The 18,399-nt window shown below is 38.4% G+C and overlaps 1 protein-coding gene and 1 pseudogene across 9 annotated transcripts in view; one reads left to right on the top strand and one right to left on the bottom strand.

Moving 5' to 3' along the window:
* SLC9C1 (solute carrier family 9 member C1) overlaps positions 1-18,399 on the bottom strand; it is a 146,918-nt gene that overhangs the window by 63,304 nt on the left and 65,215 nt on the right. For all 8 annotated transcript variants that reach the window (XM_033211311.1, XM_033211312.1, XM_033211314.1 and 5 more), the window contains 3 exons: positions 16,391-16,488; positions 11,639-11,758; positions 7,548-7,743 (listed from right to left, as the gene is read on the bottom strand). In XM_033211311.1, coding sequence (XP_033067202.1) covers positions 7,548-7,743; positions 11,639-11,758; positions 16,391-16,488 — 414 coding nt within the window. The remainder of the gene's footprint in view (positions 1-7,547; positions 7,744-11,638; positions 11,759-16,390; positions 16,489-18,399) is intronic.
* LOC117083534 lies at positions 13,573-14,584 on the top strand (annotated as a pseudogene). The gene has a single exon (XR_004437114.1). The product of XR_004437114.1 is annotated as an E3 ubiquitin-protein ligase RNF5-like (transcript).

The raw sequence follows: 18,399 nt of genomic DNA, 5'->3' as shown, positions 1-18,399 counted from the left end.
TAGGGAAAGCAGCGGGGGCCGTGCAGAGGCGAACGACTCTGTCTGACAGCTTTGGGGAGAGCCGTGGATCTCCCAACGTGGAGGTTGAGATCCGAGAACGGACAGACTGCCTGCTCAGGTGGGTCCCTGACCCCTGAGTAGCCTAGCTGGGAGACATCCCCCACTAGGGGCAGTCTGACACCCCACACCTCACAGGGTGGAGTCATCCCTGAGAGGAAACTTCCAAAGGAAGAATCAGACAGGTACACTCGCTGTTCAGCAATATTCTATCTTCGGCAACCTCTGATGCTGATACCCAGGCAAACAGGGTCTGGATTGGACCTCAAGCAATCTCCAACAGACCAACAGACAGTCCTTCTGTCAGACGGAAAACTATCAAACAGGAAGGACACCTACACCAAAACCCCATCAGTACGTCACCGTCATCAAAGACCAGAGACAGATAAAACCACAAAGATGGGGAAGAAGCAGGGCAGAAAAGCTGGAAATTCAAAAAATAAGAGCGCATCTCCCCCTGCAAAGGAGCGCAGCCCATCGCCAGCAACGGATCAAAGCTGGTCAGAGAATGACTTTGATGAGATGAGAGAAGAAGGCTTCAGCCCATCAAACTTCTCAGAGCTAAAGGAGGAATTACGTACCCAGCGCAAAGAAACTAAAAATCTTGAAAAAAGAGTGGAAGAATTGACAGCTAGACTAATTAATGCAGAGAAGATCATAAATGAAATGACAGAGATGAAAACCATGACACGAGAAATACGTGACAAATGCACAAGCTTCAGTAACCGACTCGATCAACTGGAAGAAAGAGTATCAGCGATTGAGGATCAAATCAATGAAATGAAGCGAGAAGAGAAAACCAAAAGAAAAAAGAAGAAAAAGAAATGAACAAAGCCTGCAAGAAGTATGGGATTATGTAAAAAGACCAAATCTACGTCTGATTGGGGTGCCTGAAAGTGAGGGGGAAAATGGAACCAAGTTGGAAAACACTCTTCAGGATATCATCCAGGAGAACTTCCCCAACCTAGTAGGGCAGGCCAACATTCAAATTCAGGAAATACAGAGAACGCCACAAAGATACTCCTCCAGAAGAGCAACTCCAAGACACATAATTGCCAGATTCACCAAAGTTGAAATGAAGGAAAAAATCTTAAGGGCAGCCAGAGAGAAAGGTCGGGTTACCCACAAAGGGAAGCCCATCAGACTAACAGTAGATCTCTCGGCAGGAACTCTACAAGCCAGAAGAGAGTGGGGGCCAATATTCAACGTTCTTAAAGAAAAGAATTTTCAACCCAGAATTTCATATCCAGCCAAACTAAGTTTCATCAGTGAAGGAGAAAGAAAATCCTTTACAGATAAGCAAATGCTTAGAGATTTTGTCACCACCAGGCCTGCCTTACAAGAGACCCTGAAGGAAGCCCTAAACATGGAAAGGAACAACCGGTACCAGCCATTGCAAAAACATGCCAAAATGTAAAGACCATCGAGGCTAGGAAGAAACTGCATCAACTAATGAGCAAAATAACCAGTTAATATCATAATGACAGGATCAAGTTCACACATAACAATATTAACCTTAAATGTCAATGGACTAAATGCTCCAATTAAAAGACACAGACTGGCAAACTGGATAAAGAGTCAAGACCCATCAGTCTGCTGTATTCAGGAGACCCATCTCACATGCAGAGACATACATAGGCTCAAAATAAAGGGATGGAGGAAGATCTACCAAGCAAATGGAGAACAAAAAAAAGCAGGGGTTGCAATCCTAGTCTCTGATAAAACAGACTTTAAACCATCAAAGATCAAAAGAGACAAAGAAGGCCATTACATAATGGTAAGGGATCAATTCAACAGGAAGAGCTAACTCTCCTAAATATATATGCACCCAATACAGGAGCACCCAGATTCATAAAGCAAGTCCTTAGAGACCTACAAAGAGACTTAGACTCCCATACAATAATAATGGGAGATTTCAACACTCCACTGTCAACATTAGACAGATCAACGAGACCGAAAGTTAACAAGGATATCCAGGAATTGAACTCATCTCTGCACCAAGCGGACCTAATAGACATCTATAGAACTCTCCACCCCAAATCAACAGAATATACATTCTTCTCAGCACCACATCGCACTTATTCCAAAATTGACCACATAATTGGAAGTAAAGCACTCCTCAGCAAATGTACAAGAACAGAAATTATAACAAACTGTCTCTCAGACCACAGTGCAATCAAACTAGAACTCAGGACTAAGAAACTCAATCAAAACCGCTCAACTACATGGAAACTGAACAACCTGCTCCTGAATGACTACTGGTACATAACGAAATGAAAGCAGAAATAAAGATGTTCTTTGAAACCAATGAGAACAAAGATACAACATACCAGAATCTCTGGGACACATTTAAAGCAGTGTGTAGAGGGAAATTTATAGCACTAAATGCCCACAAAAGAAAGCAGGAAAGATCTAAAATTGACACTTTAACATCACAATTAAAAGAACTAGAGAGGCAAGAGCAAAGACATTCAAAAGCTAGCAGAAGGCAAGAAATAACTAAGATCAGAGCAGAACTGAAGGAGATAGAGTCACAAAAAACCCTCCAAAAGATCAATGAATCCAGGAGTTGGTTTTTTGAAAAGATCAACAAAATTGACAGACCGCTAGCAAGACTAATAAAGAAGAAAAGAGAGAGGAATCAAATAGACGCAATAAAAAATGATAAAGGGGATATCACCACCGACCCCACAGAAATACAAACAACCATCAGAGAATACTATAAATGCCTCTACGCAAATCAACTAGAAAATCTAGAAGAAATGGATAATTTCCTGGACACTTACACTCTCCCAAGACTGAACCAGGAAGAAGTTGAATCCCTGAATAGACCAATAACAGGCTCTGAAATTGAGGCAACAATTAATAGCCTACCCACGAAAAAAAGTCCAGGACCAGATGGATTCACAGCTGAATTCTACCAGAGGTACAAGGAGGAGCTGGTACCATTCCTTCTGAAACTATTCCAATCAATAGAAAAAGAGGGAATCCTCCCTAACTCATTTTATGAGGCCAACATCATCCTGATACCAAAGCCTGGCAGAGACACAACAAAAAAAGAGAATTTTAGACCAATATCCCTGATGAACATCGATGCAAAAATTCTCAATAAAATACTGGCAAACCGGATTCAGCAGCACATCAAAAAGCTTATCCACCATGATCAAGTGGGCTTCATCCCTGGGATGCAAGGCTGGTTCAACATTCGCAAATCAATAAACGTAATCCAGCATATAAACAGAACCAAAGACAAAAACACATGATTATCTCAATAGATGCAGAAAAGGCTTTTGACAAAATCCAACAGCCCTTTATGCTAAAAACGCTCAATAAATTCGGTATTGATGGAACGTACCTCAAAATAATAAGAGCTATTTACGACAAACCCACAGCTAATATCATACTGAATGGGCAAAAACTGGAAAAATTCCCTTTGAAAACTGGCACAAGACAGGGATGCCCTCTCTCACCACTCCTATTCAACATAGTGTTGGAAGTTCTGGCTAGGGCAATCAGGCAAGAGAAAGAAATCAAGGGTATCCAGTTAGGAAAAGAAGAAGTCAAATTGTCCCTGTTTGCAGATGACATGATTGTATATTTAGAAAACCCCATCGTCTCAGCCCAAAATCTCCTTAAGCTGATAAGCAACTTCAGCAAAGTCTCAGGATACAAAATTAATGTGCAAAAATCACAAGCATTCTTATACACCAGTGACAGACAAGCAGAGAGCCAAATCAGGAATGAACTTCCATTCACAATTGCTTCAAAGAGAATAAAATACCTAGGAATCCAGCTTACAAGGGATGTAAAGGACCTCTTCAAGGAGAACTACAAACCACTGCTCAGTGAAATCAAAGAGGACACAAACAAATGGAAGAACATACCATGCTCATGGATAGGAAGAATCAATATCATGAAAATGGCCATACTGCCCAAGGTTATTTATAGATTCAATGCCATCCCCATCAAGCTACCAATGAGTTTCTTCACAGAATTGGAAAAAACGGCTTTAAAGTTCATATGGAACCAAAAAAGAGTCCGAATTGCCAAGACAATCCTAGGTCAAAAGGACAAAGCTGGAGGCGTCACGCTACCTGACTTCAAACTATACTACAAGGCTACAGTAACCAAAACAGCATGGTACTGGTACCACAATAGAGAAATAGACCAATGGAACAGAACAGAGTCCTCAGAAATAACACCACACATCTCCAGCCATCTGATCTTTGACAAACCTGAGAGAAACAAGAAATGGGGAAAGGATTCCCTATTTAATAAACGGTGCTGGGAAAATTGGCTAGCCATAAGTAGAAAGCTGAAACTGGATCCTTTCCTTACCCCTTATACGAAAATTAATTCAAGATGGATTAGAGACTTAAATGTTAGACCTAATACCATAAAAACCCTAGAAGAAAATCTAGGTAGTACCATTCAGGACATAGGCATGGGCAAGGACTTCATGTCTAAAACACCAAAAGCAACGGCAGCAAAAGCCAAAATTGACAAATGGGATCTCATTAAACTAAAGAGCTTTTGCACAGCAAAAGAAACTACCATCAGAGTGAACAGGCAACCTACAGAATGGGAGAAAATTTTTGCAACCTACTCATCTGACAAAGGGCTAATATCCAGAATCTACAAAGAACTCAAACAAATATACAAGAAAAAAACAAACAACCCCATCAAAAAGTGGGGAAAGGATATGAACAGACATTTCTCAAAAGAAGACATCCATACAGCCAACAGACACATGAAAAAATGCTCATCATCACTCGCCATCAGAGAAATGCAAATCAAAACCACAATGAGATACCATCTCACACCAGTTAGAATGGCAATCATTAAGAAGTCAGGAAACAATAGATGTTGGAGAGGATGTGGAGAAATAGGAACACTTTTACACTGTTGGTGGGATTGTAAACTAGTTCAACCATTATGGAAAACAGTATGGCGATTCCTCAAGGATCTAGAACTAGATGTACCATATGACCCAGCCATCCCACTACTAGGTATATACCCAAAGGATTATAAATTACTCTACTACAAAGACACATGCACACGTATGTTTATTGCCCCACTATTCACAATAGCAAAGACTTGGAATCAACCCAAATGTCCATCTGTGACAGACTGGATTAAGAAAATGTGGCACATATACACCATGGAATACTATGCAGCCATCAAAAAGGATGAGTTTGCGTCCTTTGTAGGGACATGGATGCAGCTGGAAACCATCATTCTTAGCAAACTATCACAAGAAGAGAAAACCAAACACCGCATGTTCTCACTCATAGGTGGGAACTGAACAATGAGATCACTTGGACTCGGGAAGGGGAACATCACACACTGGGGCCTATCAGGGGGAGGGGGGAGGAGGGAGGGATTGCATTGGGGTGTTATACATGATATAAACGTTATGCACATGTACCCTAGAACTTAAAGTATAATAAAAAAAAAAAAAAAGCAACCCCATCAAAAAGTGGATATGAACAGACACTTCTCAAAAGGATATGAACAGATACTTCTTAAAAGAAGACATTTGTGCAGCCAGTAGACACATGAAAAAATGCTCTTCATCACTGGTCATCAGAGAAATGCAAATCAAAACCACAATGAGATACCATCTCACACCAGTTAGAATGGCGATCATTAAAAAGGAAACAACAGATGATGTAGAGGATGTGGAGAAATAGGAACACTTTTACACTGTTGGTGGGAGTGTAAACTAGTTCAACCATTGTGGAAGACAGTGCGATTCCTCAAGGATCTAGAACTAGAAATACCATTTGACCCAGCAATCCCATTACTGGGTATATACCCTAAGGATTATAAATCATGCTACTATAAAGGCACATGCACACATATGTTTACTGTGGCACTATTCACAATAGCAGACTTGGAACCAACTCAAATGCCCATGAATGATAGATTGGATTAAGAAAATGTGGCACATAGATACCGTGGAATACTCTGCAGCCATAAAAAAGGATGAGTTCATGTCCTTTGTAGGGACTTGGATGAAACTGGAAACCATCATTCTCAGCAAAGTATCACAAGGACAGAAAACTAAACACTGCATGTTCTCACTCATAGGTGGGAATTGAACAATGAGAACACCTGGACACAGGGCGGGGAACATCACACACCAGGGCCTGTTGTGGGGTGGGGGAATGGGGGAGGGATAGCATTAGGAGAAATACCTAATGCAAATGACAAGTTAATGGATGCAGCAAACCAACATGGGACATGTGTACATATGTAACAAACCTGCATGTTGTGCACATGTACCCTAGAACTTAAAGTATAATAATAAGAAGAAGAATTTGAATTTAGACATGTTAAAATATATATTTATACTAGTAAATGATCATACTAATTTGAAATCAAATAGCTAAAATACTGAAGCATCTATTCCAAGGGAAAAAATAGTCAAAATTCCTACTATCTTGTGATACTTCATACAGTCAGTCCTTCTGTATATTTCAAAAAACGGTTTCTTGAAACATACTGTAGCTAAGAAAGTGGCAGGTTTCAAAGATGATTGTAGATTTCAGCTTGGGAAATTGGGTCTTCATTGAAATTCTGAAGGGAGAGTAGGATTGAGAAGACACATTTCTTTTCAATATGCTGCCTGTAATGTTTGCACAGTACTTTGTCCACAGGATCTAGTCAGCAGTCACCTATATAATCTAAGGCTCTGGATAAAATTTGAGCTATAGACAGGAATTTGGGAGTCATTAGACTATGAATGACAGTTGATGTCACGAAAGTAGATGAGACAGCATGATCTGCCCTTTATTATTTAATTCACATCTATGTCTCTTCCCTCATTTTCCATATCTTGAAAACACATTTAACATCTCTCCAATCTCCACTCTGACCAACTCATTCCTGAGCTTCAGTCATTGGGAGTGGTATTCCTCATACCTGTCATAGGTTGCTTCTATGTTTTCCCTTGTTCTTGTTTGTTATGCAATGTACTCATGCATATTCTCTTTTTTGACTCCTATACATTATTCAAAATTCAACTGAAGTGTCACTTTCCCTTGAATACCTTCCTTCTCTGACCCTACTATTCCGCGTAAGAAGCTCCTTCTGTCTGTTCCCATTGTACTCTGTGTATTACTCTATCATACTAGATAGATATAAAAATATCTATACAGTGTAAAAATCATAAAATGAACATTCAAGTACTCACCACACTGCTAAGACTGAGAACATTGCCAATACCTTTTAAACTCACTTTGCGTCCCTTTGACACACACCATTTTAAAATTTATTTCTGGAAATACGAAATCAGTGCTTCAAGTATGTATATTATCTATTGAGTTACTATAAAAATCACTTTCAAAAATTAAAGTTTGGAAATGTGAGGAAGAAATTCACACACTCCTTCAGAAAACTGTCTGTTGTTAGTGTTGAAAAACAAGGCTAGGAAATCTCCCTGTCAGACATATCACACTTCCATACACACACAAATTTTAGATTACCTTAAGTAGTGCCTCCAGAACATAAAGTGTGAGAAAACAGTAGTTAGTGTGTATTAATTCTCTGTGGTAGATTACATTTAACCGGGATATCCAAGAGATTACAAAAGGAAATATATTCATTAATATCACAAGGTATCCAACATGCTCAAATTCCTCAGTAAATACTATTGTATGGCATAAATGAAAAAAGAAGTATCTGCAAAATAAAAAGACAGTTTTATCTGATAAAAGGTTTACGTTAAATGATTTTCATATACACTCATTTCTGTTCTGCTTATCAACAGCCACAGAGCCCTCCTTAATTCTTTTTTTTTTTTTTTTTTGAGACGGAGTCTCGCTCTGTCGCCCAGGCTGGAGTACAGTGGCCGGATCTCAGCTCACTGCAAGCTCCGCCTCCCGGGTTTATGCCATTCTCCTGCCTCAGCCTCCCGAGTAGCTGGGACTACAGGCGCCTGCCACCTTGCCGGGCTAGGTTTTTGTGTTTTTTTTTAGTAAAGACGGGGTTTCACCACGTTAACCAGGATGGTCTCGATCTCCTGACCTCGTGATCCACCCGTCTCGGCCTCCCAAAGTGCTGGGATTACAGGCTTGAGCCACCGTACCCGGTCAGCCCTCCTTAATTCTGAAAGCAGCCACCACCAGCTAACACGTTCTGGCATCCTGCTTCAGAAATTATCCTTTTAATTTCTTCCACTGATCCTCCTCTGTCTTGAGTCTGGTTTCTCCTTTTTCTTTCTCTCCCTCCGTAAATCTCATTCACTTTTTCTTTTTACTTTTAATAGAAATATTTTTGGTATAACACAGGAAAAATTCAAACTGGAATTTTTTTTTTAAATAAAGAGAATACTTTCTAACTTTTGATAATTCCTATTTTCAGAGACGAATACTATTGTTTTGAATATTGTTCCAACTTTTTATGTTTATGAAATGATTATCTATAAACATAAAAGAAGTTATATGACACATATTTTTCTGTAATCTGCATTTTTCCCTCTTCACGATGTATCATGAGCATCTTCTCTTGTCAAGGTGTAAAACTGGGATCAAAGCCTAGGATGGATGGTGGTGGAATATATGGATCCAAATTTTATCACAAAATTTAAATTAATGTATATGCTTTGAAAAATAGGTTCCATACTCATATGATGGAGAGTAGAAATGTACAAAAAAGATTTACTTTTAATATTTTAATTCTATTTTAATTATTCAAGTAGTATAATAATACACTATTGTTGTTAAAATTTGCATGATAATGATTAATTAACTGCTGATTGAAGACTGGGTAAGTACCAGATCATTTTCTCATTCTCCAAGGTACATCTATGCCATGGCCCAGAAGCTTTTACAATTTTGCATCCCATTTGAAAAAAGGATGATGAAATTATGAGTGCAGTAATATATAATCTGTGCTCACATTGCCAGGGCCCTCCAAGGCCTCTGGCAGTTCCTCTGTGATGGGAGCTGCAGAGTTGAAGCCTTGTTAACTTTGTGGTAACCCCTTTGCCCTTCTCTGTCCTCACTTCAGGCTGCTTTTCTTGATCTCTCCCAGCAACAAAACCATGTTTGGCAAAGCATGGCTTTGGAGGTTCCCTTTGCTTAAGTTGATGGCTAACTTTGCAGTCACTGATGTCATTCATTCTGTCCCTAGCTATATTTCTTTCCTTTGAATCTAAGAAAACAAAATAAAAGGAATTCAAATTGAAAAGGAAGAAGTAAAATCTCTATTTGTGGATGACATCATCCTATATACTGAAAATCCTAGAGAATCTGCAAAAATCAACTAGCGCTAATAAACAAAATAGCAAAGTTTCAGGAAACAAAATTGATATATAAAAATCAGTTGTATTTCCATACATTAGAAAGGACTGATCTCAAAATGATATTATGAAAACAATTCTATTTAAAATAGCACCAAAAAGAACAAAATAGTTAGGATTAATGTTAACGTAAAACTTGCATGCTCAAAACAACAAAACATTACCAAAATAAGTTAAAGATTTAAATAAATGGCAAGACATCCCATGTTCATGGTTTAGATTAATATTGGCTTAATATTGATAATATGACAACACTACCCAAAGCAATCTACAGATTAAATTAAATCCTATAAAAATCTCGACCTTTTTCTTTATTTTGCAGAAACAAGCAAGATAATCTAAAATTTATATGGAATTGTAAGGGACCTTAATTAGTTACAACAATCTTGAAAAAGAAAAGTTGAAGGACTTATACTTACCGATAACAAAATTATATACCAGCTGTGGAAAACAATTTGGTGATTACTCAAGAAACTAAATGTAGAATTACCACATGGTCCTGCAATTTTACCCCTGGGATATGCCCAAAAGAATAGAAAGCAGGTATTCAAATAAAAACTTGCACATGAATGTTCATGGCAGCACTATTCATAATAGCCAAAAGGCAGAAACAACTCAAATGTCCATCAACTGATGAATGGGTAAATAAAATGTGGTATATTTACCATGGAACATTATTCAGCCTTTAATAGGAATCACATATTGATACATGCTACAAAGAGGATGACCCTTATGCTACTAACACATTCTGCTATGTGGATGAAAACATTATGCTAAGTGAAAGAAGTCAGAAACACAAGGTTACATAGTGATGATTTCATTTATATGAAACATTTGAAATAAATGCATTCACAGGGACAGAAAACAGACTGGTGCTTTCCAGGAGAAGGGTGGAAAGGAGAAATGGGAAATGACTGCTTAATGAATACGCAGTTTATTTTTGGACTAATAAATAACACTAAATAGTACACTTTAAAATGGTTAATGGTTAACTTATGTATGTGAAATTTACCTCAATTAAAAAGAGAATACTATTCCTGTCTTTTTTATTCTTCAAGTAACTTTATAAATGCACATAAGAAATTTAGGGTGGTGACTGACCCTCACATTTCTAATAAACATTCTGTAGCTCTTTATGCCCTAGGATACTCATCGGTCTCCTCTGAGGTGGCTACCACCCACTTCAAGGCTTTAAATCTACTGCAAAGACAGGAAAAAAACCCTTTTTTTTTTAAAATAAAAAATTAAAAGGATGTAGCTAAGGTTTACAGTGGATGTTGGCCAGATCATTTTTCTCTTAGATTATGCCATAATGTCCTTTGATTTTTTATGAAAACTCTATGGCCGGGCGCGGTGGCTCAAGCCTGTAATCCCAGCACTTTGGGAGGCCGAGACGGGTGGATCACGAGGTCAGGAGATCGAGACCATCCCGGCTAACACGGTGAAACCCCGTCTCTACTAAAAAAAAAAAATACAAAAAAACTAGCCGGGCGATGTGGCGGGCGCCTGTAGTCCCAGTTACTCGGGAGGCTGAGGCAGGAGAATGGCGTAAACCCGGGAGGCGGAGCTTGCAGTGAGCTGAGATCCGGCCACTGCACTCCGGCCGGGGCTACAGAGCGAGACTCCGTCTCAAAAAAAAAAAAAAAAGAAAACTCTAACAACTTATGGGGGTACCAAAACTTGTGGTGAGTTTGAAGGCTGATTTAGTAACAGGTATAAAAAGTGAATTTGTGGCCGGGCGCGGTGGCTCAAGCCTGTAATCCCAGCACTTTGGGAGGCCGAGACGGGCGGATCACGAGGTCAGGAGATCGAGACCATCCCGGCTAACACGGTGAAACCCCGTCTCTACTAAAAATACAAAAACTAGCCGGGCGAGGTGGCCGGCGCCTGTAGTCCCAGCTACTCGGGAGGCTGAGGCAGGAGAATGGCGTAAACCCGGGAGGCGGAGCTTGCAGTGAGCTGAGATCTGGCCACTGCACTCCAGTCCGGGCGACAGAGCAAGACTCTGCCTAAAAAAAAAAAAAAAAAAAAGTGAATTTGTTCATACAAATTATTTTTGTTTTTTTACTTTAGGTACATTTGTGAGCATTTTCTATGACTGTAAATAAGGCCATTTTTCAAATAATAAAATATGCAAACATTTTTTAAAAGACACTTCATTGTAAAATTACTCAAAATATTTTGCAAAATATTCAGAATACAATTTTAAAAGAAATAAACAGGGAATTTCAAGTGAATATAATAGCATTTCTTATAAGGTTGTAAAGCACTTACTTTGATGGGCCCACTTTTTCCTTTCTGGTATTATACAACCAATTGAGCAGTAGTTTTCTAGTAAAGGTAATTGTTTTTTGGCTTTCGGAATAATTCTTTATTGTCTCAAGACGCATACATCTAAAAAAAGAAAGAAATCTTCAAACATGCTTTAAACATTTTGAGATAAGTTTAATGTCGTACTGTCAGAAAGCAAGAAGACTATTTTGTGCCATGATGGCTGGATTAAGACATTTTCATGGGCATAGTTCATGAAGTTAGATTGTAAGGCTCACTTGTTAAACAGAGAGTATTAAAAATTAGAGATACATGGTTGAAAATAATGGAGATTTCAAGGTTCAGGGAGGGAAAACATATTATGTTTCAAATATTTGGGATTCAGACAACTGGGTTTTCATGTTAGACTCCCCATTGTCTGGTATGGCAATGGACACATTACTTCATTTACTTCTTGCTAATCTGCAAAGTAAGGATAAAAATACCAATGTTAGGCTGGGATAATTAAATGGGAAAGCATGTATAAAGCATCCAACTCATATCACACATCTTCCCATCTCTTTGTCTTCACCTTCAAAGCAGGTAGTAAGGTTTAGAATGACTAAAAATGAGTTTAAATGGTAATTTAGAGAAGTCACTGGTTATAAGAGCTCAGTGTAATTTTGGTAACCCTTGTCCCAAGTTTTCTGTAGCTTTCTGCTGGCTTTTTTTTTAAACTGAGACAGCTCAGATCCGTGTATATGATTGTGTCTTGTTTAGCCAATCTCCTTGGCTTTTCAAGGAATTTATCTTCTGCTGACCAGATACTTTCATTATCATGATCAGAAGGAGAGTAAGTCTCTGCCCTTGGGTCTGAGGCTCTACCTTATAATGTGGCTTAATGGAAGGGCATTGGAAACCTAAGTTCAAAGGTAAACCTTGCCCTTTCCATGAATTATAATGTTCTTACTTTAAAACTTGTGTATCTATCTATCTATCTATCTATCTTTCTATTTTACTACAGGGATACTAACATAATCGAAAAGAATGAAGTCATTCAATTATCTGTAATTCAATATAATATGTGGTAAATAAATGGAAAATGTTGAATGTGTATATGACTTGCTTCATTTATAATGGAAAAAATATTTATTCAACATCTGCTGTAGTTGTTAAATGCTAAAGATAAACCACAAAGAAATACTGGTCTGCCCTCAAGGTTCCAGCAGACTAGTGGGATGAAACATGTAAATACCAATTGCAGTAAAATGTGGTAAGTGTTGCCACAGAGATAATAAATGAAAGGGCCCCCTGGACCCACAAAAACAAGCATTTAATATAGTCTTATTGTGATATCTATGTGTGACACTTCTCAGCACAAATTACTAAGTAATTCAGGCTCTTGAATTCCTATCAACGTGTTCACTGTTTAGTCCTGATTTAGGGGAACAATATGATCTATTTAACTAGACAGTGAGGCAGCTTGGCTTTGAATCCCAACTCTGTAATTTATGAGTCAAATGACCTTGCATAAATTATTTAATTTCTCTTTGCTTTACTTTCCTAATCTGCATCGTGAATATAGTAACAGCATCTATCTCATAAGATTCTTCTGAGGTAAAATAGGTTAATACGTGTAAAGTGTTTAAAACTTTACACTTTTTTATAAACTTTGCACATAGTTTATGGCACTCAATAAAAATAAACTATGTCCTCAAAATATTATTTTTTAGGCAAATTATACAAGCACTTAGCATAGTCCTGGTGCTCCTGTTTAAATCCTCCACTCTTTCTTTTCTTAGACTTGTTTTTCTTGCCACGGGTCACCCTGACACATGAGGCACTGATTGATAGGAATAATTAGCAAATGGTAAAATCAACTCCAAGGCAGCTCAGCAAAGAAGCAAGAACTGAATATAAGCATAATCAACAGAAAGTTCTCGGAAACAAAACCGGCCATGGCAGCAGCGGAGGAGGAGGACGGGGGCCCCGAAGGGCCAAATCGCGAGCGGGGCGGGGGCGGGGCGCGACCTACGAATGTAATATATGTTTGGAGACTGCTTGGGAAGCTGTGGTCAGTGTGTGTGGCCACCTGTACTGTTGGCCATGTCTTCATCAGTGGCTGGAGACAAGGCCAGAGCAGCAAGAGTGTCCCGTATGTAAAGCTGGGATCAGCAGAGAGAAGGTTGTCCCACTTTATGGGCGAGGGAGCCAAAAGCCCCAGGATCCCAGATTAAAAACTCCACCCCGCCCCCAGGGCCAGAGACCAGCTCCAGAGAGTTAGAGGGGGATTCCAGCCATTTGGTGATACCGGGGGCTTCCACTTCTCATTTGGTGTTGGTGCTTTTCCCTTTGGCTTTTTCACCACCGTCTTCAATGCCCATGAGCCTTTCCGCCGAGGTACAAGTGTGGATCTGGGACAGGGTCACCCGGCCTCCAGCTGGCAGGATTCCCTCTTCCTGTTTCTCGCCATCTTCTTCTTTTTTTGGCTGCTCAGTATTTGAGCTATGTCTCCTTCCTGCCCACCTCCAGCCAGAGGAGAATCAGTATTGGGGGTCCCTGCTGACCCTTCCTTACTCATGGACCCCCTTGACCTCTCTATTTCTGTTGGCTAAGGCCAGCCCTGGACATTCTCCAGGAAAGCTTGGGGAGGAGGAGTGAAGTCTGTGCATAGATGGGACAGCCTTCTGCTCAGAGGCTCACTCAGTAACAATATAATTCTCTGCCCTGGGGAAGGAGGATGGATTGAGAGAATGTCTTTCTTCTCTCCTAAGTCTTTGCTTTCCCTGATTTCTTGATTTGATCTTGAAAGGGGGGCAAAGCTCCCTCTGACTCTTCGCCCACTCCCCATCTTATTGATTTAATTTAATTTTTCACTCCCCAGAGTCTAATATGGGTTCTGACTCTTAAGTGCTTCCTCCCCCCCTCACTACCTCCTTTAATACAAATTCAATAAAAAAGGTGAAATGTGAAAAAAAAAAAAAAAAGAAAGTTCTCTAGGGGCTGGAATACCATTTTGCTAATATTAATATTCCCTACAGTGACTGGCATATATTGATAATATATAGCATTGCACATATTGGTATTTAATGTATATCTCTTACATGTATGCATAAAAAATGTAATACATTCCAAAGTGTGCCTTCATAGTCATATGTTGCTTCTGCCTTTGTGGAACATTTAAAGAGAAAAAAATCGAGGCAGTGGGCTGAATTGCTCTATGTTGTTTTATTTTTATTTTTATTTTTGAGACAGAGCCTTGCTCTGTCGCCCAGGCTGGTGTGCAGTGGCGCGATCTCAATTCACAGCAACCTCTGCCTTCCGGGTTCAAGCAATTCTCCTGTCTCAGCCTCCTGAGTAGCTGGGACTACAGGCGCATGCCACCATGCCTGGCTAATTTTTTAGTAGAGATGGGGTTTCACCATATTGGTCAGGCTGGTCTCGAACTCCTGACTTCAGGCGATCCACCCACCTTGGCCTCCCAAAGCGCTGGGATTACAAACATGAGCTACCATGCCCAGCCTGTTGTTTTATTTTTATATTAACATCTCCTGGAAAATATATTAATGATGCTTGTTATTGTGTCATTTATTAAAAACTTCCACTGTACAATGTGCACCCTTCTTCTTTAAAATATGCATGGTATTGTTTTGAATTGATCACATTTGCCCAGCCCTCTCTTTCAACTCCCGCAACTTTACTAGGTCACCTAAAGCATTAGAAGGACCTGGATCAAAAGGACAAATGGAGACCCTGGTACCATAGATGAAAATATTCAAGCATTATAAATCAAGGAAACAAAATTTTAAATAAGATATATTTCATCTTCCTATCATGACACATACAATGTCATAATGATTTGTATGACTAGGTTTAAAATGAAAACTCTTAGTTACTTTGAAAGTCTGTACTTGAAATGCAAATATGCCTTAATTTCTGGCTGCTTCTTTTCTAATATCTAACTTTATCCTTCAGTGTACCACAATGTTATACGTGTGACTTAACACAAGGTTGGCACAACCTTCAGGTTTAGGGGTATGCACACCAAAGACCTGGTTTGCTCATGGGATGATGGACCAGGAGTAGAGGCCCAAATAGACTCTGGAAATAAGCTTAGGATAATTTAAGCAGAGAATTTTGGTGTCTTCAGGACTGTTGTCTAGAATGAGAAGGTATGTCTGGGTGGACATTGTTGTAATTGCATTGCAGTTTAACCCCTCTCTTTGCCCAATCATAGATCTAGCATTCCTCCACAGGGGATGATCTGAGGGTACTCCCCAAACTAATTTTGAGGAACTCAAGCTTATTTTGGAGACCTATATCTAAAGAAATCACTATAAGATTACAAATGTGTGCTGAGTATTAAGAGAAGATGTTGAAGTAACACCTATGTATTGGGGAAGATGTGCCTGGAGGGATTAAGGAAGGCTTCACCCTTACTTAGTCTGGCATTCAAACTGTCTAAAAGGAAGAGTTCTTTACCATAGCTTACCTTTTGGCAGCGGGAGGACAAAGAACCAAAGAAAGTTTCAGTCAGAAGGAACAGCTTGTTCAAAATCATGGAGGTATGAATGAATGTAGCAAATTTGGGAAGCTGAAAATAGATAGTTTGGCCTGAGGGTTGGATACAGAGCAGGCAGCTCTTCTGTAATACTAGAGTATTAATGTTAATAGTAGAGGGAGCCAAGTTACCAGACAAAAACAAGAAAACTCACTTGGGTAATTGCCTAAATGCTGCGGCTTAGAATAGAAGCCACCTCTTGAGAACATACTTACTTTCCCTTCTTCTCACCAAAACTTCCTGCTGCACCTACCAACACCTGGACAGCACTCTGGGACAGAATCTCATTCCTGTATTGTCTCTGGTAGCTTGCCTAAAATAAATATTAATTCAAGTCATTATATAGCATGAATAGCAATGACTACTTATTACAATCTTGATGGCAAAAAATGTGTGATAAAGAAGTAAAAACACACAATCTGGTATGTTTGTAAAAAGGATCTTTCTATGGAGTTCAGATTATAAGATTACTGGATAAGGTAGGTCTTGGCTTTGGGTGGAGCCACACTGGTTCTGAAGGAAACTAGAGCTCTTCTAGACATGGAATTAGGTTTTCAAAAAACAAATTGAACTTGTTGGCAAATGAGTTTGGGAACTGCTGCAAGCTATATCCACATCTCAGAAGTTAATAATGAATATTAAAGGCTCTGAGAAACCCTACAGTAAAAAAAAAATCCTACTATACATCTTTATTTAATTGAATTTTCTCAAATATTTCCTCAACAAGGCTCTGCTGCCTCATCTGTGATAAGAATTAAAATTATTATAGCTTTGTAACTTATATAATTATTTATAGAAAATTTTATAATTTATAAGGAATATTATAATAAGAGACTGCTACTGTTTGGCAGAATGCAGTCACTTCTTCATTCAATATATGTGTAAAGAGCCTACTGAGCTTCAGGGACTATGTCTGATGATGTGGAAACCAGTATCTGACAGTGTTCCTGGCATTCATGTGCTGAACACTATTGAGAATCACTGTGTAGACCAACTTCCTTAACTGAAATTTATTATATGACCAAAGATTTCTAGGTTCTGCAGCAGGGATTCTCTCTGCACGATCAGTTTTGAATATTAAACACTGCTTTGTTTTGGGGAAATACTAGAAAGAAACAGCAATGACATTTGAGGATGTGGGATGAAAAAACTTTTCCCATAATTACAGGAATTCAATAGAGTAGCACTCTTCTCCTTAAATATCATTAAAATACATTTAAAACAATATTAAATCAAAATATTCTTAGTATCTTCAAGATAAGAATTTTAGTTTGTGAAAAAATGAGGAAGCTGAAGATTATATGGATCTCGTGAAAGCTTAGCAATACAAATACCAAAGCAATTAGATACCAGAAGATGTTAATTGTTAAATTATCTTTCCCAATGGGAATGCAGAAACCAAATCAACAAATCAAGATAAGCATGAAAATATATCTAAAATTAAGAAGAACTCGGAAGATATTAAGTGAAATGAGGATCTAGAGAACAGACCAGAGAAGTCCAATCTACTTTGAAAAGTGGGATTTCTTGATTAAGACATAACAATAGCACAAAATCAATGATCAAAATATAATAGTAGAACCCAAACATTTGAGGCAATAAATCAAAAAGTTACATGGAGTGTACATTGCAGAAAACATAGAATATCACAAGTGAAAAACTTATTCAGTCACCATAAGTTTCCCCTTTTATAGATCGGGAGAATAAAAACTAAATAGATAAGTCCTTAGTCACATATCATATTAATAATAAAAACAAGACTCAAAATGAAGTCTCCTTCATTTATTTTGTGGGTTCTTGAGCACCATATTTTCCTGAAATAAATTAAAATTGGGAAGTGACTAAAAGACATGGCCTCATAACATTTTTAAGTTACAAGGAAATAGAAATAATTCTACAGGTATCCAAACAAAAAAGAAAGCTGTATTTAATTTCATAAATATGAATTTATTAATTGTATAAAAATTATCCCTTTGTCTTCATATAAATATATCATTACTTGGATAAAACTCCTATTTTTCGATCTGAAACATCTTTAAATATTTACTAATCAATTTTTTTTCTACAAAATTACACTAGAGACACTAGCCAAACCATTGAAAAATACATTTCAAAGATATTCTCAACTGGGAATATTATTGGAAATAATCAGTGAAAATTATCAATATATAAAAGAATGAAATATGTAAAAAACATATCTATAAATGGCTTCCTGTTTATAAGA

Source organism: Trachypithecus francoisi, unplaced genomic scaffold (assembly GCF_009764315.1).
Source record: "Trachypithecus francoisi isolate TF-2019V2 unplaced genomic scaffold, Tfra_2.0 Lachesis_group0, whole genome shotgun sequence".
Classification (NCBI taxonomy): Eukaryota; Metazoa; Chordata; class Mammalia; order Primates; family Cercopithecidae; genus Trachypithecus; species Trachypithecus francoisi.
Note: the sequence above shows the minus strand (reverse complement) of the source record. Positions and strands in the feature narration are given on the sequence as shown.